Source organism: Mus pahari, chromosome 11, assembly GCF_900095145.1.
Source record: "Mus pahari chromosome 11, PAHARI_EIJ_v1.1, whole genome shotgun sequence".
Classification (NCBI taxonomy): Eukaryota; Metazoa; Chordata; class Mammalia; order Rodentia; family Muridae; genus Mus; species Mus pahari.
Genome location: NC_034600.1, coordinates 51,278,075 through 51,304,977, shown reverse-complemented (window position 1 = coordinate 51,304,977; position 26,903 = coordinate 51,278,075). Strand labels below are relative to the sequence as shown.

Sequence of the window (26,903 nt, the reverse complement as noted above, 5' to 3'; positions counted from 1 at the left end):
GGAGGCACTGTTCCTCTGGGCAGATACACAGTCGGTTCCTTTCCAATGGATTCACCGGAAGCTCCAACTTAAGAGCCAGAGTGAGATGGCTCAGCTCCAACCTTCTATCACCTGGAATGGCCTGAGAAATCTCTTGACAACCAGGTTTATGTGGACTGGCAATAAGGCTCTGTAAATTACCTCAATTCTCTTCTCATATTTCTCTCCCTTTATAAGGCGGTGCACATATATCTTTGGAATGTGGATATCTTCGGGGGCAAACGAGCCAATGTCTACAATTTCTTCAACCTAGAGTAAAAACAAACAAACAAACAAAAGAATGTTAAGTGAGACAGTGAAAGTTTAAAATAAATGTTAACGTTTCTAAAAGTGAAACACATATACTCGTGTCCGGCTTGTGAATACGGCACAAATAATAAGCATATGTACCTATATAAGTACATGCAACACATACCAGATTTTTTAGACCCACAACTGAGAAGAAACCAAAAATGCATATATTTATCTGAATGCAAAATTCAGGAAATAAAGTGACAAAACTTCGCCGTTTCCGAGAGAACTTCAGTTACAAATTCATCAAATGCACGAGGACAGCTGCTTGGACTTTGGTAAATTACAGCTCATCAATGCAAAGCTCAAAAGCACGCTCCTTAAATTAATGAGAAATTTATCATATCAACGAAAAAATCTGTAACAACATCTGTGTGGTCACTTGTAGAGGTTTTTCAATATAGATGCAAATGTCACTCACAGCCAGCTTTAATTACTCCTGTTGTTCACTTCCTAGCGTCATGACAGAACTGTAATCATCGAAATCATTTTACTCAAAGATAGATAATTGATTTTAATATGGAAATTTCAAGAAGGAATTATTAAGTAATAACTAGAAATAGTCAAATTAACTTGAATCAAAGTCATTCACAGTGACATTTTGCCATAATATAAAATGTTCCCAAGTTCGTCTGCTATTTTAGGATTCATTTTTTTTTTTTTACAATAACATAAATGAACGAAGAATGGCAAGGAATCAAAATAAAACTAATCTCAACATTAAATTCTGGTTAAAGCTAATTTTGGTTAAAGAATCAACTTTCTCATGACTGTAGAGAAAATCTCTTGTGCACTGTGCACCTGTCAATAAAAAGCTGATTGGCCAATGAGCTGAGGCAAGATTAGAAGGTGGGATATCTGGCAGACAGAGGGGATTCTGGGAAAGAGACAGGCATAAAAGAAAGATTCAACCAGAGGAAGATGGTCAGACAAAACTGAGGACCACATAACCACAGACACCCACCGCAGCACTTAGACTAAAATGGCAACGGGATTCTTGAGGTATGAGCTAGTCAGGGAACAGAACCTTAGCTTTAGGCCTTGACATTTATTCATACATAAGAAGTCTCAGAGTGTTTATTTGGAGGAACAAAGTGGCCAGGTGGAAAGCTCACCATTTCACGTGACAAATGCAAAATCAGGTTCATGGATATCACATGTGCCATGGCTTGACTCTTGGACACTTTTCATGGTCTACATACAAAGAGTTGGGGCATCTCCAGGTCACTGAGACAAGGGTCTCTTTTATGGGACTATACCCCCCTCATCTGTGCATTATGCTCTCTGGCCACAGCTGGGGTAAACAGGCTGTTTGTTCCATCCTACATCCCCAACTACTGTTCACCAGCACCCCTTGGAGGCCCAAAGTCTGTGGGCTTGCCTGATCATGAAGGAGCAATTCAAAGCCATAGCCCCAAATAATCCTTTTCTCTTCATGAGGTGATTACCAAATCTTTCAATATAGTGACAGAAATCTAATACAATGCCTGAAGCAAATAATCATTTACTTCAACGAGCCGACTTATTTAAACAGGCGCAGTTGTTTTGAACTTGCTGACTAAAATATGAATGAAGCATCCCAGAAGTCTGTGGAGTTAAGTCCTCACTCTGCTATTTTGCTATCCTGTCTCTCACCAGGCTCCTGCCGCAGAAAAGGAACACAGATTTCAGATCATTAGTTATTATACACTGCCCAGGAGCTGAAGAGCACCAGGGTGCTGGGTGGGGACTCTTTCTGATAAGAAAGATCTGGGAAGAAAGTTAGAACGTCAGAGAGGAATCATGGTATCTATATTGAGTCAGTGTGGTAAAATGGACCTGGGAACAAGCAAGAGGGACAGGGATGTGTGGGGCCACATGTCCTCCAACAGGGGATGACAAGAGGGCTTCTTGCCCTCAACTCTTGTCACCCCTCTGAATCATCCCATAGCATATTCACCATTTATTCCTATTCATATTCTCTCTGTCCCTCCTTCCGTCCTTTTGTCCCTTCCTCCTTCTACATCCTCCCTCTTTCCTCCTGCTCCGTCTCTCTTTCACCTCTTCTTTCTTTGTCTCTGTGTGTGTGGTATATATCCATGCTTGTAAGGGTGTATGCATGTATATATACAGGGGCAAATGCAAATATGTGCACAGGTATGTAGAGGCCAGAAATTGACAGTGGTGGTCTTTCTCGATCTCCCCCGCCCTTTATTATTTTTACACAAAATTCCTTCCTAAGCCTCTAACTCGTCAATTTGTTGAGGCCAACTGGCCAGTGAATTCTAGAGACCCAAGGATGATAGATGTTTGCTGCCATGCTTGTCATTTGTTATGTTGTTACTGGGGATCCAAACTCAGGCCCTCACATTACACAGCAGGCGCTTTACTGACTTAGCCATGTCTTCAGTCCCTGTCCTGACTTTCTTTCCACAGAGTAGGTGAGGAGCAGGTTAAACAAGCTGGAAGTGGCCCTAAGAAATGAAGCATGGGGGCGATGTCTCAGCCTGGCTGTAACTTTACAGCTCATTCACAACTTTATCATGTTCGCAGTGTAAGCCTTCAATGAAGTTCTTGACTTTAAAAATGTTGCTATTATACAGGGATATATATGAAGGTTTAATATTCAAGAAAATATTGACCACAGTATTCAATATAAAGTCAGAAGCATCAATGGTCAACTGTTAAGATCTGATAGAAATAAATATTAGGCAACTGTTAAGAACTAAATAAATAGAAATAAATACTAGTTATGCTAACAGAATGAACCAATTATTATGCTGTTGTAGTATTGAGTAGCAGCTCACAATTTGCTTCATAACAATACAGTATTTTTACAAGCAAATATTTATACATATATACTTCAACATAACTACATCATTTTTCCTTTTTTTCTTTCTTTGTAAACTAGTAATCGCAAAACATGGTAGATATTTGGACACTTGCATACTGCACTGATCAATTCAGGGCAATTAGTATTGCTTTTTAACACTGCTGTGTGTAGACCCATGAAAAGCAGAAGCACCGTGAAATCCTAATAATTCCTCTCTCTGGGTAGCTATTCCTGATTTCTGTGGGAGGGCGCTGCTTGCAGATGCCAGAGGACAACCTGGAGTGCCATGCCTTAGGTGCTGCCCACCTTGTTTTGTGAAACAGTCTCTCCCTGACCTGGAACCAACCAGGTCGCTATGCTAGCTGACCAGCAAGCTCCAGGAATCTGCTTGTCTTTGTCTCCCAAGGCTAGGAGGCAAACATCATCGTGCTAGGGGGAGTTAAATGTAAGTTGTGGGAACTGAGCTCAGATTCGCACACTTACGCGGCAAGCACTTCACTGACTGACATGTATCTCTAGCTCTGGGCAGTTATTTTTGTTTCCCTTTTACAAGGAGAAACCTAAAAACATTTGAGGGTTAGGGTAGGGGTCCACAGCCTCACAAAGACTAAGCAAAGTGTCTTAGGGTTTTATTGCTGTGAAGAGGCACCATGACCAGGGCAACTCTTATAAAGGAAAACATTTCATTAGGGCTGGGCTTACAGTTTCAGAATTATTTTTAGTCCATTGCCTTCATGGAAGGAAGCATGAAAGTATGCGGGCAGATTTGGTGCTGGAAGATCTGAGAATTCTACACTTTGAGCCACAGGCAGAAGACTGTGCACCACATTTGGGTGTCGCTTGAGCATAGGAGACCTCAAAGTCCACCCCCACAATGACACACTTCCTCCAACAAGGACACGCCCACTCCAATAAGGCCACACCTCCTAATAGCGCCTCATGGATCAAGCATTCAAACACATGAATCTATGGGAGTCATTCCTACTGGAACCAAGACACACACACACATATACTCTGTCGCTAAATCCCATCCACAGACCCTCATAAAGGCTAAGCACTCAAAAGACACACGAGATACCAAATAAATATTTTCTCAACTAGGAAATATAAAATATGAAAAAATATAAATATAAAATATAAAAAATATTAAATATGAACCATGTGAGAGATTTCACAATTAGATACGCACCTAATTAAAAGGGCATGGTTAGAAGAAAATAGAAAAGCTGTAAAAATCAATTACAATCTTAGGAAATAAACTACAGAAATCTTTTCTCTATTATCTTGATGACAATAATATGAATTCTTTTTTATATCTAATGAGATTCCAGACAGTCTGGCCTTCAGACCCATTGCTGGAATTAACAATAGCAGATTCCTAATGTGTCTGCTGGATGAGCTCTTTAGCGAGATCAAGGAAAATAATAGAATGGGGTGATATTCCTCACTTAAACTGGAAATCTCAAGAGTAAACAATCTATTGATTTCTCTGATTCTACCCATTAGTTCCCTCAAAACTTATGAAATCAAGACAAAGTTTCATTATTAAGGAGAATTATAATGCAACTTTCACAACAAATAGAATAAATGTGCCCTAGTTTAAAATTTTAAAAAGCAACAATTTCGTGAAACACGAATCAGTTCCACACTTTGTAGTGCTAATTTCTGTATTGTAGAAAATGCATGTGCAGCATTTGTCAAAACAATACCAACACAGGGCTGTGACAAACACTTCTACACAAACAAACAAGGGCTTTCTTGGTATTGGCTCATGGAATTGGTAGCAAATATTTGAAGAACAAACCAAAAGGAGAAAATATGTTTTTCAGACAAGCTAGGAGGGATTCAAGGAAAACAGAACAGAAGAGGGAGCACTATCTTTATGGTATCTGTGCACAGAACTGAAGACGGTGCTGGTCTGGCATGTTCTTGAGACACACCCAGAAAGAGCCAACGAGGTGATTTAAAAGTCCAATGTGATTAAGCTATAACACAAGCAGGAAGGGAAACCTGGCGACACGGAATGGAGTAAGCATCTTACAGAGGCCTCCAGTAGAGTCAGCAGGAGGCATCTGTGTCTCTACCAGAGCAAAATCAAAGGACCAGGAAAAAAAATGGGCAAATGTGAGCATCCTTCAACAAGCTCAGGACAGAGAGAAGGGCAGCTAAGAACAGCCCAGCCTTCCCCGCTCCCCCCCCTCCCCCGGCCCTGTGAATAGTGGTCACACAGTCCCATCTGGTACTGCTCGGAGTCCACACACTCGAGGCTTCTCTAGTTAGTACTTGACTTCCTTCAGTATCAGGAAACAGAGGTGAAAACAGAGGCTAGGAAATGCTACCCATTATTGATTTGAACTTTGTTTTTAAAGGTCACTCTCTCTGCCTTGCACCTTCCTACTTTATAAGTCTGAAAAGTTGTATTTTAAAGCCCGGAGAAAGATACCTATTTATCCCCGATGACAATGCTTTTGTATTTCGTGGAAAACATCTTACATAGAACAGAGGAGCTACGAGGAGACACTTTTTTCTTTCTTTCTTTCTTTCTTTCTTTCTTTCTTTCTTTCTTTCTTTCTTTCTTTCTTTCTTTCTTTCTTTCTTTCTTTCTTTCTTTTTTAAATGACCACCTCAGTTTGTGACATCCATAAACATGAACCTGACCCTAGAACCTGTTTGTGATAATGGCTGCACACCTGCAGAAGTCTGCGGCAGTGGGAAATGGCTCCCCAACCGCTTGTTTCCAAAGTCCCAACTTTCACAGAGGGATAGGAGGAACACACTTCTTTTGCCAGGGCAATGGTCCAAGTTTGAAGGAGAGGTTCTGCGGATGATGCTACAACTGCCCACAGAAGGAGAGGAGGAAGAGGAACTGTGGAGAAATATTTATCTTTCAGAAAAATGCAAAGGGACAAAAGAAACACAACAGAGGATGACGTCCTACATAAAGATCCATGTACTGGCTGGTTTTGTCAACTTGACACAGGCTGGTCAAGTTTGTGATCAAGGGGGGAGGCCCCGTGTGGGTAGTGCCATCTCTGGGCTGGTAGTCTTGGGTTTTATAAGAAAGCAAGCTGAGCAAGCCAGGGGAAGCAAGCCAGTAAGTGACATCCCTCCATGGCCTCTGCATCAGCTCCTGCTTCCTGACCTGCTTGAGTCCCAGTCCTGACTTCCTTTGGTGATGAACAGTGTTTTGGAGGTATAAGCTGAATAAACCCTTTCCTCCCCAACTTGCTTCTTGGTCATGATGTTTGTGCAGGAATAGAAACCCTGACTAAGACACCCCCATGTTAAGGAAGAACACGACCAGTTAAAACGTATGAGAAAGCAACATGGGAGCTTAAGGGACCACGAACAAAAATGCATATGGACATCTTCGCAGAGATGCACAGCGACAGAAGAGCTAAGGGGCCACCGACATGTTAATTATACTTGTTTCTTCAGACACCATCAGAGACGGTAGGGACTATGATGGCAAAGCCGTCCCTGAAACCTGGCAGGTCAGATCTCATGCCAAAGGACACTCTACAGTGTCCAATGAAACCAGGCTCTGCTGACAACAACGACAAAGCGCGGCCACTATTGCTGCAGCTGCATTAGGAATGACAAAATCCTCTGCCTGGACAGAAGACAGAAGAAACCGGGAAACTCAATTTTTCTGCCTCTATTTTTGCCATAGGAAGGAAAGACAGAGCTAATTTGAGGAAGAGCCAAATCCTAAGACGGAATATTGATTTTTCTGAACTAATTCTAGACGTCAACATAGTATTTCCCAGTATTCTTTAAAAGCCCGAATATTCAGTCATGGAACTGCCACCAAGAGGAGAACAGTGGAGATGTCAGCAGATGAAGAGATGCAAGAGCATTCCTTTTCAGGGTGAGAGTCAGCCCACAACAGCGGGTGCCAATGGCTCGACAGTTGGTGTGTATGTGGCGTAAAGAAAGGGCAGGTGTAACTGGACAATACACCATCTTCCTCCAGTTCACACCATGCAAAATAAACTCTACTAGTCTATGATCAGCTAGCGCATAGGAAAGCCAGGGAAGAACACACAGTGTGGTTTCACGCAGCACTAGATCAAGCCACTTATGTAGGAGTGTTACAGATTTAGTGGGGGGGGGTTCCAGTCAGGTTTCATCCACTCACCAGCAAATACAAACTATGCACAGGTGAAGTTCAGCAAAGAAGTGGGTAGGAAGCTTACGCTGGTGTGAAGAGAGATGGCAAGCTGCCAAGGTCCAGCCTCAGCATCAGGAGAGGCCTGGGGTCTGGGGAAGGGTGGATGGGAGCTACACTGATTCAATAACGACCTGGAGTCAATAGTGGATGCAAGCTGTCAGTTCAAGTTCTCTCTCTCTCTCTCTCTCTCTCTCTCTCTCTCTCTCTCTCTCTCTCTCTCTCTCTCTCTCTGCCCAAGGATCCTCATCATCCTTCCTCTTTCTCCTTCCTATTCTTTTACCTTCTCCCAATCACAGAGCCTGAACCCAGTCTTTTATTTACTGACATCAAGGCTTTGATCATAGTTAATAAGTTTTTAGAAATTCTTAAATTTACATTAATTCTCTGGAGTCCCCGATCAAGAGCCCTAAGCCCTGCTTCCTTAAAACAGAAACTAAACACGAAGCAAAAGAACATTTCCTTGTAGGTTTCACACAGCCTGCTCTTCACCGGTAGCTGGGCACGGCTCTTGGGGTTTCCTGGTGCAGCAGGCAGCCGTCTTTAGTAACTACTTTCATGGAAGGACAGAAAGGTGACAGGCCACTAAGTTTAAAACAATTTCCTACAAAGCTTTAAAATGTATGCAAGTAACGCAATCCCATAGCCTCATGTACTTTCTAATACTGTTTCTAGATCATTTATAAGCTTTTCTTCTACATGATAAACTCACCTATCATTTGCTTATATTTTAAAGACTCCTTCTTTTCCTAGCCATGTCTTTTCTTCTTGAGACCAGGTTAACTCTCTCTCTTTGATGTTCCCAAGTTCACCATGGCTAATTAACACAGCAGTCATTGGACTGGACAGTATATGTATCTCCTCATAATTCCAAGTTCAAGGCCAAGTCTATTAATGAGCAGTTTCTACAAAGGACACGGTAGGCCTTTACGGACTCTGTGGTTACGATGTCTAGATCCTTTCCCACGGCCCTGAAGGCCAAGCAGGAGGTCTGTTCCTTGTCCTCCATAGCCTCACAACCACTTCCATTCCTCATTCCTGAGAACTGCATCTGTTTCATTTAGCTCTGAGAAGTGGGGGAAGTGTATTGTCCAGAAAAAGGGATAGAAAGTAAATAGAAAAGACAGTAGATCAGTTTCAGGCCAACAGCAGTCATCAGCACACGTGGGAATCATGGGGATCAATACTCCAGGGACAGGAACTGTGTCACACCTCCCCTTACACAGTCATGCCAGACCTGGCAACAAGCCATTCAAAACAAAACAAAACAAAACAAAACAAACAAAACAAAACAAAACCAGAAATGCTGGAGAGATACCCAGCAGTTAAGAGAACCCAAGGTTCTACATCTAATCCTACATGGCAATTCCCAAGTGTCTCTTACTCCAATTCTGAGTGATCTGACACCCTCTTCTGGCCTCCATATGCTCACGGTGCACAAACATAACACACAAGCAAAATATCCATACATATAAAAATACATAAGTCATTGTTTAAATGTAAAAGTAAAAGTGGGTGTGGTAGCACCCACCTTTATTCGCAGCTCTTGGGACACAGAGGCAGGTGGATCTCTGTGAGCTCAAGTCCAGCCTGGTCTATATAGCCAGTTATAGATCTGTGAAGGCTACATAGTGAAACCCTGATTCAGAGATTCTGAGCAGGGGACGGGGGAGGGGGAGGAAGAGGGAGAGGAGGAGGAATAGAAGAAGAAAAGAAAAAAAAAAAAACCACAAATATTTGAGGGCCTTACAGATCCTTAGAATGATGGTGCTATAGTTTGTCTTTGGTTTAACTTTCTGGAGGGAATGCACTTCTTTAGCAATCAAATGTAAGCTGCAGTTGGTACACACACACACACACACACACACACACACATACACACACACATACACAATTTTAGTTCTTTAACCGCTTCCTATGAAAGAGAAACCTCTGCTTGAAAGGTTCCTAGTCTTTGGTTCTGTCCTGCAAACATCTTTTTCAAGGCCTTAAGTGAAGTTAGGGAGGTTTGTGTTACTGTGAAAGAGCAAGCAAGCAAGCAACGATTCCGAGCAGGCAGACTCCTGCCTCTGTTAAAGAAAAGTCTCAGGTTTGCACCTCCAGATAGTTTCTAAAAGTGTGAGCAAGAAAAACCAAACATAGAGAACCAACCACTTTCTTAAACATCCAAGAACAGTATATCACCAGAGTAAACCCATATCTTAATACCATAGTTGGAGAGTCAGATTTTCTTTATATTTTTTTACAACCAAGTTGTTTTTCAGTGTAATCAAAATAGCTACCTTGGATTGGAACTATCCACTGGAACTTGGATGGATCACCAGTAGGTATACAACTAAAGGCAGCAAACTCTCATCGTAAATTTAGTGATAGCAAATAGATCAGTAGTTAGAACAGTTTTTCCACATGTCTGTCTAAGGAGAGGCCCACTGTTGTGCAGACTCGGTGCACACATCCAGAGCTGTTGTGAGTGTCTTGGATTGCTAATGCAGATGGGCCCATTTAAACCAAAAGGGTCACCAGCCAAAACAAAGGTCATGAATCTGAAAAGAGAAGTGGCTGGGAAGGAAGTGGGATTGATGGAGATGGGAGTGAGGGAAGAGGCAGAAGAAGGGAGAGAACAGAATACATCATACACATATAAAATTATCTGTAAACAAAGTCAACCGTGAGAAACAAGGAGAGAAACAATGGCTTTGGGGCCCTTGCTGCATCTCTCCCTACAGTCTGACCTCAGGCCAGTCCCTTTACCTGTCCCTTGATCCTCATTTCAATGTGAACTTCTATAAGAGGGGGTACAGGGTAAAATCATGTGGTAATTTCTAAAACAGGGGGTACAGTGTAGAATCATGTGGTAATTTCTAAAGGAGGGGGTACAGGGTAGAATCATGTGGTAATTTCTAAAAGAGGGGGTACAGTGTAGAATCATGTGGTAATTTCCAGAGAGCCTCTGCCATCACTGAAGAGGCAAGTGCATGCCAGCAGGTTACTGCTGCATTTTAGAGTATCCCGGAGTGGAGAGAAAAGAATCCATATTTCTGGATGGGGATGTCTTTTTGGTTTGGGGGGGGGTTGAAAACTTAAGGTGGAAACAGGGTAGCTAGAAAAATTCCACCTGGATATCATAGCAATAACATTTGTGCTTGGCCTAATCATTGCATTTTCTTTTAGATCCTTTGGTAATCACTTGCATTTTTATTTAACATCTTATTGCTCAGTCACAGTTGTTCTATAGCATCATTCTCTACGCATGCCCAACCTCCAACTTCTTGTAGCCCACTATGAACTGGTGCTATCTTGCACATTTTCTAGGTATATATCAGCTGCTTTACTTAACATCTGGAATAAAATAAGTAAATAAATAAGATTATGCTTATTGAGTTGGAGAATGATACAGAGCCAGAAAGTACAGCGAATAAAAACAGTGTCTACTGGTTTATAAATCAGGTAGGGTGGTAACTGAAAATGAAGCTCAGCAGGAATTAAATCTAACACCACAAAATGATGCCCGGACCTCTTATTCTTAGAATAATAGCAGTGTCTATTGGAAACCTAAGAAAAGTGCTTAGTGAACCACAAGCATGAAGACCACAAAGACGTCCCCATCCGCATCCAGAAGTGAGGATTTTTTTCTCTCCACTCACTAGCCAACAGCTTCTTGCTTCTCATTATGCTTTGTCCAGGAAGTGCCACTATTAGAAGGTGTGGCCCCGTTGGAGTAGGTGTGTCACTGTGGGTGTGGGCTATAAGACCCTCATGCTAGCTGCCTAGAAGCTAGTTTTCTGCTAGCAGGCTTCAGATAAAGATGTAGAGATCTCATATCTTCCTGCACCATGCCTGCCTACATGCTGCCATGCTCCTGCCTTGATGAAGAAGGACTGAACTTCTGAACCTGTAAGCCAGCCCCAATTAAATGTTGTCCTTATAAGAGTTGCCTTGGTCATGGTGTCTCTTCACAGCCGTAAAACCCTAAGACACCCTCATATGAGTCATGAAGAGCGTGGAGTATGCATGAACATGAGAGGAGCAGTTGGAACTCTTTTTAAAGTTTTGCTTAAAATAATTCAGCCTGTTAAGTCTATGGCTGACAGCATAATCAATAGAACATATTTATCTCCAAATTAGGAATATTACCAGGAAACATCCCAATGGCTTTTTTGTATTTTGGAATTACTGTTTTTTTTTAAATGTAAACAGTTTATTCATATTACTTTTCATCTTCACCATCACTAATAACAAGTCCAAATAGCCTCGTGTGTCCTAGTCTGGTATTCTGCTCACAAACTGTCTGACCAAAAAAAAAAAAAATCACAATTCGCACTTTCATTCCCAAAGTCCAACTTCTACTTGTCATTTCTTTTCCAAGTGAAAACTTATTAAGTCTTTATCAAATCCGGAGAAATAATTAAATGGAGTACATCTGACCAAAAGAATCAAATAGTTCCAACATTTTCATTCAAAACACTAGTCGATAATAGTAAGAAGAAATTACACCATTATCACAGACTCCAGGAAAGTCAGAGGGACATGGTATAATTAACAGAATGAAAATGAGGACATTTCTCAGTGAGGACAGTTACAGAAACTGGGCAATTAAAACCTGTGGAGTTTTCTAGCCACAGACTCGAGTTTCGGTGCTGTCAAACGAAACTTTAACAGTTCAAACCAAAACTTTGAATGGTTACTTTCAAAGACTCCCCCTTCCATTTGGGGTTATTAATCATCCTTGGAGATTTTTTAAAATACTCTAAGAGCACACAGCCACGCACAAGGTAAACAGTGGAACTGGACTGAATGCTAACTCCTGAGAGCACAGGAGATGCTGCTAAGCCTGAACAGAGTGCGGCTTGAGTCCAGTTTGTGAGTGATCCCCGCACATGACGTCACTCAGTGAGCTTGGTGACGCAGAGTTTTCACCTCCCTTCCTCCCCTAGTGTTCTCCACTCTTCAGCTTCTCGGTAGCACCTCGTACAGTGCAGCCCCAGGGTCATCTCACTGAGAAAATTTCAACCTGTCTGGCTTTCCTGATTTAGTGTGAGGGAGCCATAAAATGCAAAAGTCAACGAACCTCAGGACAAAATGGCTTTTTCCCTTCCTGTGTCTAAAACTATAGCATTCAGCCCCGGAGAGATCTATTCACATCTGTCACATTCCCTACTCTGACTTGAGCATTCAGATCAAACTGCCTATCCCTTAATAAGAGCAGAAGAACCATACGATGAGCTTTCCCCAAGATCATCGCTTGCCTCCAGGCTTTTACAATAAGCAATAGCAACAAGTATCACTAGAGAGAGCAAGAAGGTCTTAACTCTGTCTACTTGACATGTGCAGCTCATCCCTGAAACTCAACGGGGTATTTAAGTTAAAGCCTTATCCTTAAAAAAAAAAAAATAGATTATAACATCTAATTATAATATTTCTCTCTCTTTCCTCCCTCCAATTTCTCCACTAAAGAAAAGTAGGTATGGCTGGTTGATATAAGTAGACATGGCGTGGTGGCACCCACATACAATCCTAGCACTTGAGAAGCTGAGATTGAAAGATGGTCAGAGGTAGTGGCCCGCCTCAGCAATGCGATGTATCCCAGGCTAGCCTGAAAACCAACCAACTAGCAAACAACCAAAATAAATGGTGTCAATACAGTGTAAGAGAAACTTCTGTCCTTATTCCTTATGGTCCTCACGGGATGCATTTCAATGCCCTCTATAATTTAAATAATAATAATAATAATAATAATAATAATAATAATAATAATAAATAAGACAATAAAGAGTGCTACAAAGAGAATATGAGATGTGAAGTCAGGCATTAAATCCCTGCCTTGAGATCCCTGCCTTAAGTGATTCTGTGTCCTTATGGAAACCATGGAAGGTCAATCTCTAAAATGTGGAAGTTAAAGTGCACATGGTGCCTAACAGTGGCTCCACTCCTCCCAGGTCGTAAGTCTGCCTTGTTTCCTGAACATTCTGTAAACAAGTCCATAAAGGATGCACATTATCTTTTAAATTCTTCTCGGTCACTGACACACTGGATCAATCTGTTCCCGATTCCTGGGCACACTCTGCTAAGTGCCACCCATGATTTTAATTCTGTGCCACACAGTTTATCTCCCTCCCACTCTCGGTACTTGGCACACCAATTTCCTCCTAACTGGCAAAGCAGTTGGACTCACAAGGGTAGAGTATGTGCCACCCATCTCTAGCTCTTTACATACCTCATTAACTAACATTACAGTTTGCTCTACTTCAGCTGAATAATAAAATGTCTCCTAAACGAGATACACTATCTCTTCCAGCCAGCATTAAACGGCACACCTGAAGATAAGATGATCCTGGAGAAGTCGGAGGAAGGCGGTCACAGTAATAAGGAAGGGAATTACAGAACATCTGGGAGCGCATTATTGTATCTCAGCACAGGGCCTGACAATGGCCTCAAATATAAATCTGCCAGAAAGAAGCACTGAGAAAAACCCATTTTTATTTTCTTACGCTGAGGCATGATAATGATGTCAATCAAGCAGAATGGGCAGAGCATTTCCCAGCTTGGGAAGTGGTGCTTATATTGTAAAATGTCTGGCTCAGAGCCTCAAACATCACTTAATGAGCACCTATTATGTGCCGCACATCATGCCGCTAGTCATGCAAAGGTAAGTTATGACGAGGTCATAGGAGGTTCTCACGACGTTCATGGAGAAGAAACGCAGCCAGACACTCATGGTATACTACAGCAAAGAGAGCTCCAGAGAGAATGGAAAGGACCGTGAGGAGAACAGAGGGGACATCCTAGGCAACAGGGCTCTCAGGACAAAGGCATGGATCACAAAAAGGCTGGAAGCTGATCGTGAAGTGTGGAAAGATGCTACCTGGGAATGCCGAGGGGTGAGAGGGCGTCAGAAAAAAAAGGGTTTGGAATGTTTAATTAAGTGCAATGATGGGCCTAACTTTGGAAGAGTATCAGAAGTGACAACTGCTCACTTGAACAACAACGACAACAAAATGTGATTTTCTTCATCCTTGAGAAAATCCACAGGTTCCCCTGAGCTAATGTCACAGAAGTTTCTTTTTCATCACTGTGGCTTTTCTCCAAGAAGAAATTTTTAAAATCGTGGCAATTAACTTCTCTCTTATCAAGTTTTGACTATGCACCTGGACTCTTCTAGAGGACTAGTAACACCCCCCCCCCATGAATTTGAATGTGTTCTAATTTTAGCAGGCTGCTATGTGCAGCCTGCTCAAACTACCAGAATGATGCAAATGAGTTGACAAGAGACAAACACTAGCACCAAAAAAGATCAATAAGAAATGCTTACTGATTTTCCTCCCATATATTTCATGCTAAATTCATTTATGAAAACTATGACTCTGAAATGTTTTCTTCATTCAGAGATATTCGTGAACAATAACAAGACACCCTGGAGATTAACTCCTTTTTCAAAAAAAAAAACCAGTTAATTTAAAATACTAAACAATATTGCATAAGTCCTAATTATCACTTCAGTGTTTGTAGAGTTGACCTATATTTAAATTGGAAAAAAAAAATAACATTTTTGACAAGGTCTCTAAAAGGAGTGAGGAAAGCCAGTATTATTTTTTAGTGAGAGTGACTTAAAAAAAAAAAAAAACCCAGCTAAATTCTTAACACAAACATTGGCTGAATTGATAAGTAGGCCAGAAGTTGTTAGTTAAGTACAAGAGGAAATGGAATTTTTGTCCCTTTTGCAGCAGCAAGATGGTTTTATAAGAGCCTCCTTGGTGTATGTCAGTCACACTGTACTTATTTAATAACCATTTCAGAAGACAGAATAAGTAAGGATTACAAAAAACCATCGTGCCATGTTAAAAATAATACCCTCTGGCCCATCTTTTCTTTGTGTGAGCAGAATCCACATTCTCATTTGCAACCGGATGATTGTATAAGAAATTGTAACCATGAGTTTTCAAGAGCTGACTCAAAACAGGAAATCAACCGACAGGGCGTTTGACTGGCATTTTATTTAGGGAACGGGCTCTGTAGGAACAGCTGCTGGTCATGGCGACCTTCCTCCACATTCACTTCAGTAACTGGGAGGTGCTTTAGGTTCACGATGCTCCTCCTGCTCCAGTCTACTACCTAGCTGCAGACAGCCACATCCTTTTGGTGGAAGTCAAGCAGATAGACAGGAAGATTCTCCAGGATGCTAAGTTCAAACTCCCAAGTGTCATGGACATGAGTACCAACCGCACTCCTGCCCCTTACCACTCTCCCTCTGAAACGATTCTTCATCAAAATGGGAAACTCAAGAAGATTTGGCTCCAGCTTAAGAGCTTCCATAGTGCTGTAAAAGTAATACGGACACTAGCAGGAAAGGGAAGACATTAATGGCCTTACCCAGGCTGGATCCTGAGTACCAACGTACTGGCCTGCCAAGGGGCAGTAGTGGCAGGACAATTGCAGGTGGAGTGGGGTGTTGGAGGGGGGCGGGGTGCTTTCTCATTGAGCCATGCTCTACAGAAAGGAATTCATGGTACTGAATTAACTAAGTCAAGAGTCCTTGGCTGGGGAGGTCACTGGCTACAGGAGGAACTTATCCTGTTACCAAATGATCCTGTTGCCAAATTTCCTTCTAAATCTTTATGTTTATACACATACATTTGTGCTGATTTCAATGTTGGTCAGAGAGGCTTTTTCTGGTGGGCAGCAGTTAATACAGAGACCCTTAACTAAACAACGCACTGAGTATAGGCTACGGCGAGTGCTCATAGGCTCAGCAGTAGACAGGACATTGATATCGACCTCTTTCCCAGGAAGGTTCAAGGAACATCACCGAAAAAAGGAGCAGAGAGGAAGAACCAGAGGGTGGGAAGAAGTACTGGGCTTGCTGCACTAGATAGTAGATGCAAGCCAGACAGTAGTACTCTGAGCGTAAATTCACAAAGACATAGAAAACGAGCGAGCAAGCACGTGATTAATAATCACCTTCCCTTGTCATCCAAGGCACAAAGTTAAAACTACAAGATAGTATTTTACCTACCAAATTATCGAAAACATGTTTAAAATATTATATTCATGTTGTCAAGAAGAGCTCAAAATTATACTTTTACATGTCACTGTGGGTATTACTTTTATAGATAAGAATGTGGTAACGCATATTTGCCAGAACTTTTTAAAATACACATAGACACACACACACATACACACCATAGTGGTGGGGTGGATGGGGGGGAGGGGCGTGATCAACGAAACATTTGTAATAAAGCACCAGGAAAAAGAGTGAAGATGGAAAACTATGAAATGAAAGAATAGATTTGTTAATATAAACTTTACTGTAACAATGTATCCTTCTTTAGGGAAATATTTGGAGACACTGCAAAAACACATTTAATGTTTTATAGGCTGAAAAATATAGAGAAAAGTCTTAATTTTATGAAAAGAAAATAAAGATGTTTCTAGAAAGGAACAGAATTTAGTCAAGACACTGTTGACTTCACTTTCCCCTAAGATTCCTTGGCTTTGGGCAGGAAGATTCTCCACATTAATTCTATTGTATCCTCACTCCAATGTTTTTAGACTTTGAGCCATGAGGAATTGTGTAAAATACCCAGTGAACTACCTTAACTTCCACCCTATGCAAACATCTACAGCAATAAGAACAAAACATGAAGACCGCTCCTGTAGGGTTAGTGTCCCAAACTCAAAACACAGAAGAGCTGTGATCCTAGCTGGGCCATCATTACCATCTGTCTTATGCTCAGCCTGCTTTCTTAGAGAACCCAGGTCCACCAGCCCAAGGGCAGAACCACTCACAATGGGTTGGGTCAGCCCCAGTCAATCACTACTGAAGAGAATACCTTATAGGCCTGCCTACAACCTGATCTTATGAAGATATTTTCTTAATTGAGTTTCACTTCTCTCTGATGACTTTATCTGGTGACGATTAGATATAAAACTACCTAGAACACCCTATGTGGTGGTTTGAATACCCTTGGCCCATGGGAAGTGGTGCTATTGAAAGGTGTGGCCTTGTTGGAGTAAGTGTGACCTTGCTGGAGGAAGTAAGTTACTGTGGGGGTAAGTTTTCAGGCTCCTATGATGAGGCTCTGCCCAGTGCAAAAGAGAACTTCCCCCTAGCTGCCTACAGATGACTCTCCTGGCTGTCTTCAAATTACAAAGTAGAACTCTTGGCTCCTCCAATACCAGGTCTGCCTGCATGGTGCCATGCTTCCCACCACGATGATAATAAACTGAACCTCTGAAACTGCAAGCTAGCCTCACTTAAGTGTTTGCCTTTATATGAGTTGTCTTGGTCATGGTGTCTCTTCAATACTATAAAATCCAAACTAAGATACCATCTAATCACTAATGTTAAGTTTTCAGGTCACTCCTGTGTTCAATGCAATGGTCTATGGTCTAAGACAGTGAATATGACCATTTTAGAGACCCAAATGCCTTAAAACAGGATGTTTACATTTCTCCCCATCTGTTACAGATCACATGAGCACAGGCCTGGTTAGAAACAGAATACAATGGACATATACCATAGCAGTTATGTTTCCCTCTCTTCATGGAAGCACAAGGAAAGATCTAATAGTTCAAACTGTAAAACTGCAAGGTCTCTTCTAAGAATGGGCCACCCTGATGTCTGTAGCTCTTAACTTGCTGTCATGAACCACCAACAGTCCACCCACTACAGTTCAGGTTCTCCTGTCCCAAGGGTGGTTTTCATGGAGGCTTCTGGTCAGGACTCTGGTGCTGTCGGTCTCCTCATTTGAGGGCAGGGGTTTGTCCTGTGATTCAGCTCTCTGAAGTACTAAAGATGACTTGTCGATTGTTCTTTTTCTTCAACCAATCATCTTTGTAACTTCAGGGAATGTCTATGGGAGGGGAAAGCATACCTTCCCAAATATGAGGGCTTTCATTTCACAGCTTTTAGGAGATTGATTATATTGGTTTTGTGTGTGTGTGTGTGTGTGTGTGTGTGTGTGTGTGTGTGAGTGTGTGCATGTTTTAAATGGTTAGAGTTACTGGATGGGTTTTTAATTTTGTGTTTATAAAGTATCAACATGGTCCTGGAGGTGCATTAAGTTAACTGAAAATTTCAGTTATGTAAAGCTCTGTGGCTCTCTGATAAGGAAAAAAAAAATGATATAAAAGTGTTAAAAGCATAAAGTGTAATGAGGTACAAGAAAATACACCCACAATCCTCTGCTTCTGCTTAAGAACGGAAGCTTTGGAAGAAAGCGAAACAAGCCTACCAAAGGGTGTTAGATGTGAACACTGCTCCTCTGGCTTATAGTGTTTATTTAAAGTCTTTCTTTATCCCCATTTCTTCCTTCTATAAAATAATGGTTTATAAAAAGTACCTCTGTGGGTTATTTTTAAGAAATGGCTTCAAGTATTCTACCCTAACATGCACGGTATAAATAGCCTTGTTGATGCTATGTTTGCCATTGTTGGCTTCATTGCTATTAGGGTATAACTCCTTACCTTGCCATTGCCACGGTGTCTACCACACTGTGCAGACACATGTTAGCTGATACAGTGTACTCAGAGCATTTTACTGACCTTCCTGCACTGGTGAGATAAATTTCATAATGAAGATATCCCATGTCAACATTTACCTCCCTTAAAAACCTAACCTCCATCAAGTTATACATAAAATATCACATTTGTAAAATTGTACATTAAAAGTATGAACCAACAAAGAAGCAAAAGAAATACTTTTGGGTACAAATGTTTAGGTGTCAAAAATTGTAATACAAAAAAAAAAAATCAGTAAGTTATTAGCCAATGGGGTCCAATAATCCTCCCACCCCAAAATTGCACAGGCTATTACCATTGCTTTGGGTCACTCTCCAGAGCTTGATGACAAGGCCCTATTGCTATAGATACGGCAAACCTGAGTCATAGGACATTAAGAAAACAAGCTGATATAGACCTCAAGTCTTTCCTACTAGCTAGCATTCATCGTGTTTAACGATGCTGTGTACACACCAACTAGGAAAAGGGGCTCTTACCCAGCCAGGAACCCTGCAAGCTACAATAACACTGAGAGCATGAGCCCACTGGTAGAATAATAAATTTTATGGGAGTAATCATCTCTTTTCTGATTTTATTTGAGGCCTGTTCCACAAGATGAAACTCAAGCCTGGTACAGTTAACTGGGACTGTCTAGCTAGGTCATAGGCCCTAGGGGAGAACATAATCTATTATTGCTATTTAATCTATTCTTTTGCAATGGATGGCATACTGGCTGGTTTTGTGTGTCAACTTGACACAAGCTGGAGTTATTACAGAAAAAGGAGCATCAGGTGAGGAAATACCTCTTGAGATTCAGCTCTAAGACATTTTCTCAGTTAGTGAGCAAAGGTGGGAGGGCCCATTGTGGGTGGTGCCATCCCTGGCTGGTAGTCCTGGGTTCTATAAGAGAGCAGGCTGAGCAAGCCAGGGGAAGCAAGCCAGTAATTAGCATCCCTCCATGGCCTCTGCATCAGCTCCTGCTTCCTGACCTGCTTGAGTTCCAGTCCTGACTTCCCTTCATGATGAACAGCAATGTGGAAGTGTAAGCTGAATAAACCCTTTCCTCCCCTACTTCCTTCTTGGCCAAGAAGTTTGTGCAGAAATACAAACCCTGACTAAGACAGATGGTGAGCAATTCATAACCCTTTAACGGCTCAGCTTTGAAGGAGTATGGAATTGCAGTGTGGCCAACCCTGACATCCATGATACAGCCTTCTCCCAGAGGCTCAGGGACCATTAAGGAAGAGATGCAGGAAGGCTGTAGGGCAGAAGCAGTGAATGGCCACAGTAAAAGAACATTTGTTAGACATGACAGGGCTGTTGCAGACGTGAACTCATGAACTCACAGTGGCTGGAACTGTATGCATGAGGCCTGGACAAGATCAAGCCAGCCCAAATTCCAACATGGATGGGAAAGGGCTCAAAAAGTCCTACCCCTAGCTGGGGATCTATTGGCAGTCAATGGATTCTGAAGAACAGAGGGTCCATTTTCTTCAGTGGTGTGGCCTGAGAGACCATCTATTCTCTAGTGCGTACCCCTACACCTATGCACTATGCTACGTGGTACGCTAAATGGGCTTGTTAAATGTAATAACGGAGTTCACGTTGGAAGGACAAAGTAGTGGAGCTGATAGGTAAGTAAATGGATTAAAGGAATGGGAGGACAATTTTGATCAAAACATATAATAGGCATGTATGAAATTCACAATGAAAACGTATTTTTAAAAATCCTATACATGGGTTAAGCGAATGTTGTTCTTCCAGAGGATGAAGGTTAAGTTTCCAACATCCACATGGCGACTTGCAAACATCTCTAAGTCCAGGTACTGGGGATCTGATGCACTTTTCTGTCTTCTGTAGGCACTGATGCATGGGATGCACAGACATACAGGAAGACAAAACATCCAATACACAATATAAAAATAAAAGTTAAAAAAAAAGATGGACAGAAGCTAGCTCTGGGGACCCCTGTGGTTGAACTAGGGAAAGCCTGGTAGAAGCTGAGGAGAACAACCCCATAGGAAGACCCGCAGTCTCCACTAACCTGGACCCCTGAGATCTCTCAGACACTGAACCACCAACCAGGCAGCATACACCAACTGATATGAGGCTGCCAACACACATACAGCAGAGGACTGCCGGGTCTGGCCTCAGTCACAGAAGATGTACCTAACCCTCAAAAGACTTGAGGCCCCAGGGAGTAGGGCAGTCTGGTGGGGTAGGGCGTTGCGGTGGGGGGTGGGGGGCATCCTCTTGGAGATGGGGGGGNGGGAGGAGGAGGTATGAGATGAGGAACAATCAAGAGAGTGGACCAGGAAGAGGGATAAAGACTGAACTGTAAAATTAGATTAAAGAATAATAATAATAAAAAAATTAAAACCCTGGCAAAGCATGGTACCATCACTAGGTCAGTAAAAATAGCAGTTCTAAGAAGGACTTAGATGGGAAAAATGTTCTCACATTAAATGAATTCCCAACCATTGAATTGGACCCAACTCTAGACAGACAGCTGCTGTGGGTTACCCCAAAATAAGTGTCACTATGGCACCACTGGGGTTCCCTTGCCAACCATTTTGGGAGTTTGTAGGCTTCAAAGCTAATTAGAAATTGTAATTGCTTTCCTTCCCTGGTAGCTTACATAGCACCTCAAGATACCACAAGAGCCAGTCCTCGGGGAGGAAGGTTCCAGGTCAGTTCCTGCTAACTTCCTTCAAGTCCTGGGTCTCAACTATGTGGTGTCTTCAGTTCAGGGATTGTCTTAGCTAGAGTTTCTACTGTTGAGGTAAAACACCATGACCAAAAAGCAAGTTGGGGAGGAAAAAGTTCATTTGGCTTACACTTCCTCCATATTGCTGTTTATTATCAAAGGAAGTCAGGATAAGAACTCAAACTGGGCAGGATCCTGGAGGCAAGAGCTCATGCAAAGGTCATGAAAGAGTGGTGCTTACTGGCTTGCTTCCCCTGACTTGCTCAGCTTGCTTTCTTATGGAACACAGGACCACCAGCTGAGGGATGGCATCACCCACAATGGGCAGGGCCTACCCCGTTGATTACTACTTGAGAAAATGCCTTACAGGTGGATCCCATGAAGGCATTTCCTCAACTGAGGTTCCTTCCTCTCTGGTGACTCTAGCCTGTGTCAAGTTGACATAAAACCAGCCAGTGCAGGGAAGGGCCTTACCTTCAAGCTCTGGGAGGCAATAAAGGATAACGGCAAGAGCCTATATGGTTTGGGGAGTCTACTGGACATCCCTGGCCTGTGGTTCATGGAAAGAGGATCATCAACATGTGTACCATAACTATACAAAACACAAACACACACACACACACACACACACACACACACACACACAAGGAGTTGGAGCAGAAAGAGGGGTGGAAATGATATAAATACTGTATTCATTTATGAAATTCTCAAAAATATTAAAAATTAAAAACGTGAATGCATCCTATGGGCAGAAAGGAGGAATGAAGTGAATCCAGCCACAAACTAGCTGACTTTTGTCAACAGAATTGGTTCAAGCCTTTTCTGTTACTGAAAAGGAAGTCATGTTACTGCATCCTAGTTAAGTTCCTGATTAGAAGCTTTACTGTAACAGGAAATAATGAGGGATACACAAGTAAACGTCACAGACATGTTTCTAACTAAAAGGGAAAATGGGCATCCAAATGTCACAATTTGGTGACAGACCAAGCTTTCACCACACCATCCATCTCTCCTCCCTCCAACTAAGATGTCAGGTAAAAAATGCACATGGTGGCCTTTGAAAATTGCAGGGACGCAGGAAGACCCCAATCCTGAATGGGTGTCATGCATCGTCATGTTGAACCCCATCAAGGTGGAAATGTCCCCACCCTGAATCCCAGAGTTGCTGTTCTTACGGCTGTGTGCATAAGTACTGGCCTACGGATACAAGGTTAACCAAGTACAAATGACAGACTCTAGTAGAAAGTGGGTCTATCAGCATCTAATTATCGCTCAGTTAAGTCAGATTTATTGACACAGATATCAAGAACATAAAGAGATTGGGACAACCGCAGCTAGAGAAGCAAGGTACTGTATATAAATCACCCTCTCCTGAGGAGTACCCCAAAACAAGCCTACAAATTCTGCAGCCAATCACTACAGCCATAGAAATTCATACAGTAGCTTCACATGCCATTGTTTTGTTTCAATTCTACACAAGTTCTTAATACTGAGTGGTGTTTAATATGTGTGGATTAAAAACGGACACTAAGTTGTACAGAAGAGTCTCCAACCACTTTTATGCGAACAGTTACTGTTTTCTATAAACCCCAGTGAGCTACACACTGCTATGACCATGTAGCCCTCTTCCTCTTTCTCAAATAACCCTCTAAAACGAAAGGAGCATTTTTAGCTCTTAGGTAGAACAAAAATAGGCCACTGGTTATATAAGTTTTGTTTTAAGTCAAAATAATTACACCATATAGAAAATAGTGCAGAGAAACACATAGCTATATACAATATAGTTCAGCCATTCTTTTAAAACAAACCACAGCTCGACAAGCTTTGTTCTTCTGATCTACTGAAGTAGTTACTAAAATAGGAACAATACACACCCAACAAAGGTGAAGGCCACTGTTCATAAGATAAGGAGCTCTGCTCTCCTACACATGGCCAAAGAGGAAAGAATCCCGTTAACAACCAATGAGCCACCATATTTATCCTAATAACATTTAAATACCTAGCTTTAGATGTTCACGTCGCTAAAAGAGGAATTTGTAAAGCCTAGAAAATTATAAATAGTTACAAAGTGAAAAGCTGAAAATAGCTAGAATAAATTCACTAATCCATCAAAAAATGATATATTATTAAAACGACTTTGTCTTCCAGGATCTCTGAGCTAACAATAAGAAACTGAACCAAACTTTTGGGAAGATAATGGCACACAAATCACTTGCTATAATGGATGTTTCTACCTCACAATGCAACCAAGTCCATTGTGCCAGAGATAATAGAACTCTCTCACAAAAGTTGCTGCATGGTTGCCAAGCAACAAGAAATAAAGTGTCAAGATTAGTACTTTGTTTTATATATCTTTATCATCAATGAACCTTGTTTCTATTCTGCCATTCTCCATGCACATGGTCATCAGGCTAAGACTTATATTTAGTAATCTACAATAGTCACTAACCACACACACACACACACACACACACACACACACACAAAGTAGATAGCAGGCATTCGGCAAGTCTATATTCATCTCCATTAGAATCCAAATTTTTTTTAAACCAAGCCGACCAATCATAAAAATTCAAGGAAATGAGCAGTCTCTAAATACTTCAATACCCTAAAACAAATAGCTCATTTAGTGTAGCTATGTTAGGCTATTAGCAGGCTTTCTGTCAAAACGCTCTACACCTGGCCACATTTGAAGCACAACACTTATCTTTATAGATGTTTCTTTTAGAGAGGATTAGCAAAGGAAAATAAAAGGGAAGAAGCATAAGTAACTGAAAACTTAAGAAGAAAACAAGTGCAAGTTGATTCAAGTTAACGGGTCTAAAAGCAAAGCAGCCCATGGGTGTGATCTCCATCCCTCTCGAATCTCTGCTACAAGAAGCAAGGCTGTCAAGAGCATTCTGCCTTCAGAGAGAAGGCTCTCCAGTCACACAGCCCTTCCTTGTTAGAGCAAGCAGCTCTCTTAACACTTTCCTCTCTAAGTTCCACACAACTGCTCAAAAAAGGGGGTGCAGGGGTGGATTCAAGAGAATCAGATTATACTATTTAAGTTCTCCTTTTTTTTTTTTTTTTTTCCACTCCTGTTTTGTGAAACAGGGTCTTACTATGTTGTCCAGGCTGGCCCTGGACTCACTGTGTGGTCCGTACTAGCCTCAAACGTGCAATCCTCCCACCGCCACCCCCTGAGTGCTGGGATCATAGGTCTGTACCCCACGTCTGGCAGTGTAAACTGTTTCTTTCGTGGTCTCGTTCTTCTCGTGGGCTAACGGGAACAAGAGAGCTCTGTCGGGTTAATACTGAAGTGCAGTCACACATAGAATGTCAAGTTTGACATTCTGGCCAAGTTCTTATAAATACCGTGTCTCCACATGCCAATCAGGGATGTTTGTGTGAATGACCTCTGCACAGGTGTGAGCAACTGTTGCCTGTGTGTAGTACGAACATTTGAAACTGGAGTCTTCTGGAATAATTCCCCAATATGGTTAAAAGCATGTGTCCCGAGGGGACAGAAGTGTTAATTCTTGTTGTCACTCTGTTTACACCATGTTTGTCCTTCATGGTCCATTGGAGACAGCCTGAATCCCACTGCTGTTGCAACTTTGTGTCAAGTCCTTAATAAACTCAAGATTTAAAATAAAAGACATTTGGATGGAGAGATGGCTCTGCAGTCAAGAACACAGGCTGTTCTTCCCGAGGACATGGGTTCAGAGCCCAGCACCCACATACCAGCTGATAGCCTTCTGTAACTCCAGTTCCAAGAGCTCACAGGCTCTCTTTGGCCTCTGAGGGTGCCAAGCACACCAATGGTGTGCAGCTAGATCTATGTGAAGGCAAAACACCCGCATGTATTAAGTAAAACACAAAAATTAACCAAATAAAAAGCAATTTGACAGGAGAGGAACCACATCTGCCCCTGAGGTGCTTTCATTTTCTCTAAAGCAGCAGGAACAAGGTCAGTCTCCAATGTTGACACACTAATTGTTCTGCTTCATGAAGATGATGACAAATCCACAGGATCCACTGAAGTAATTAAGCCACCTGGCTAAAAGCCACTGTGTTCCCACATTCTGTCATAGAGGGAAACAATAACCACTCTGATCCCTTCTGCGCTAAGATAATTCATGAGGCTTTATTAACGCAAAGGTCTCTAAACAGAGCAAGGAGTCACAAAACCTAGAATGTTCCAGTCTCACAATCACATTCTCTCCTCATCTGAGCCTTACTGTCAGATTTCCACATTATTCTGTTGTCTGTTACTGTAACAAAGTAACCTGTCTACGGAAAAATACAGGGACAAAGTGTGAAGCAGAGACTGAAGGAAAGGCCATCCAAAGACTGCCCCGCCTAGGGATCCATCCCACATACAGACACCAAACCCAGACACAATTATGGATGCCAAGAAGTGCTTGCTGACAGGAGCCTGACATAGCTGTCTCCTGAGAGGCTCTGCCAGTGCCTGACAAATACAGATATGGATGCTCAAAGCCAACCATTGGACCAAGCACAGGGTTCCCAATGGAGGAGTTAGGAAAAGGACTGAAGGAGTTGAAGGGGTTTGCAGCCCCATAAGAGGAACAACAATATGAACCAACCAGTACTCCCAGAGTTCCCAGAGACTAAACCACCAACCAAAGAGTACACATGGAGAGACCCATGGCTCCATCTGCATATGTAGCAGAGAATGGCCATATCTGGCATCAGTGGGAGGGGAGAAGCTTGGTCCTATGAAGACTCGATGGATGCCCCAGAGTAGGGGAATGCCAGGGTAGGGAGACAGGGGTAGGTCGGTGGTAGGTGGGATGGGGCACACTGTCATAGAAGCAGAAGGGGGCACGAGCTAGGATTTTGCGGAGGGGAAACCGGGAAGGGAGACAGCATTTAAAATGTAAATAAATAAAATAACCAATTAAATATTTTCTCAGTTACTTATTAGTAACTAAGACAGTATACATAATAGACAAAAACAAGATGTTCAGTATTTAGGCTTAGAGGCAAGTAGTCAAGACTAGGTAACTCATCCGTACTGCCTCTGGTGAGGGTTCCCTTGACTACAGTACAGTGTGGAGAGAAAGCAAGATGGTGGCCTTAAGTAAGCCACACCCTAGACTCAGTCCAGAAGACTAGTGTTAATCGTTCTTTTTTTTTTCAGATTTTTTTTTATTGGATATTTTATTTATTTGCATTTCAAATGTCCCCTTTCCCGATTCCCCCCCCCCAGAATCCCTATCCCATCCCCCCTCCTGCTTCTATGAGGGTGTTCACACACCCACCCACCCACTCTTTATAGAAGAACCCTGCCCTCACATTCCCCTACACTGGGGCCTTCACAGGACCAAGGGTCTCCCCTCCCATTCATGCCCAGCAAGGCCATCCTCTGCTACATATGC

General features: G+C 42.1%; 1 protein-coding gene across 1 annotated transcript in view; it reads right to left on the bottom strand.

The window, feature by feature from the left end:
* Positions 1 to 26,903, bottom strand: part of Oxct1 (3-oxoacid CoA-transferase 1) — a 121,069-nt gene that overhangs the window by 54,386 nt on the left and 39,780 nt on the right. The window contains exon 8 of the mRNA XM_021208222.2: positions 181 to 288. Coding sequence (XP_021063881.1) covers positions 181 to 288 — 108 coding nt within the window. The remainder of the gene's footprint in view (positions 1 to 180; positions 289 to 26,903) is intronic.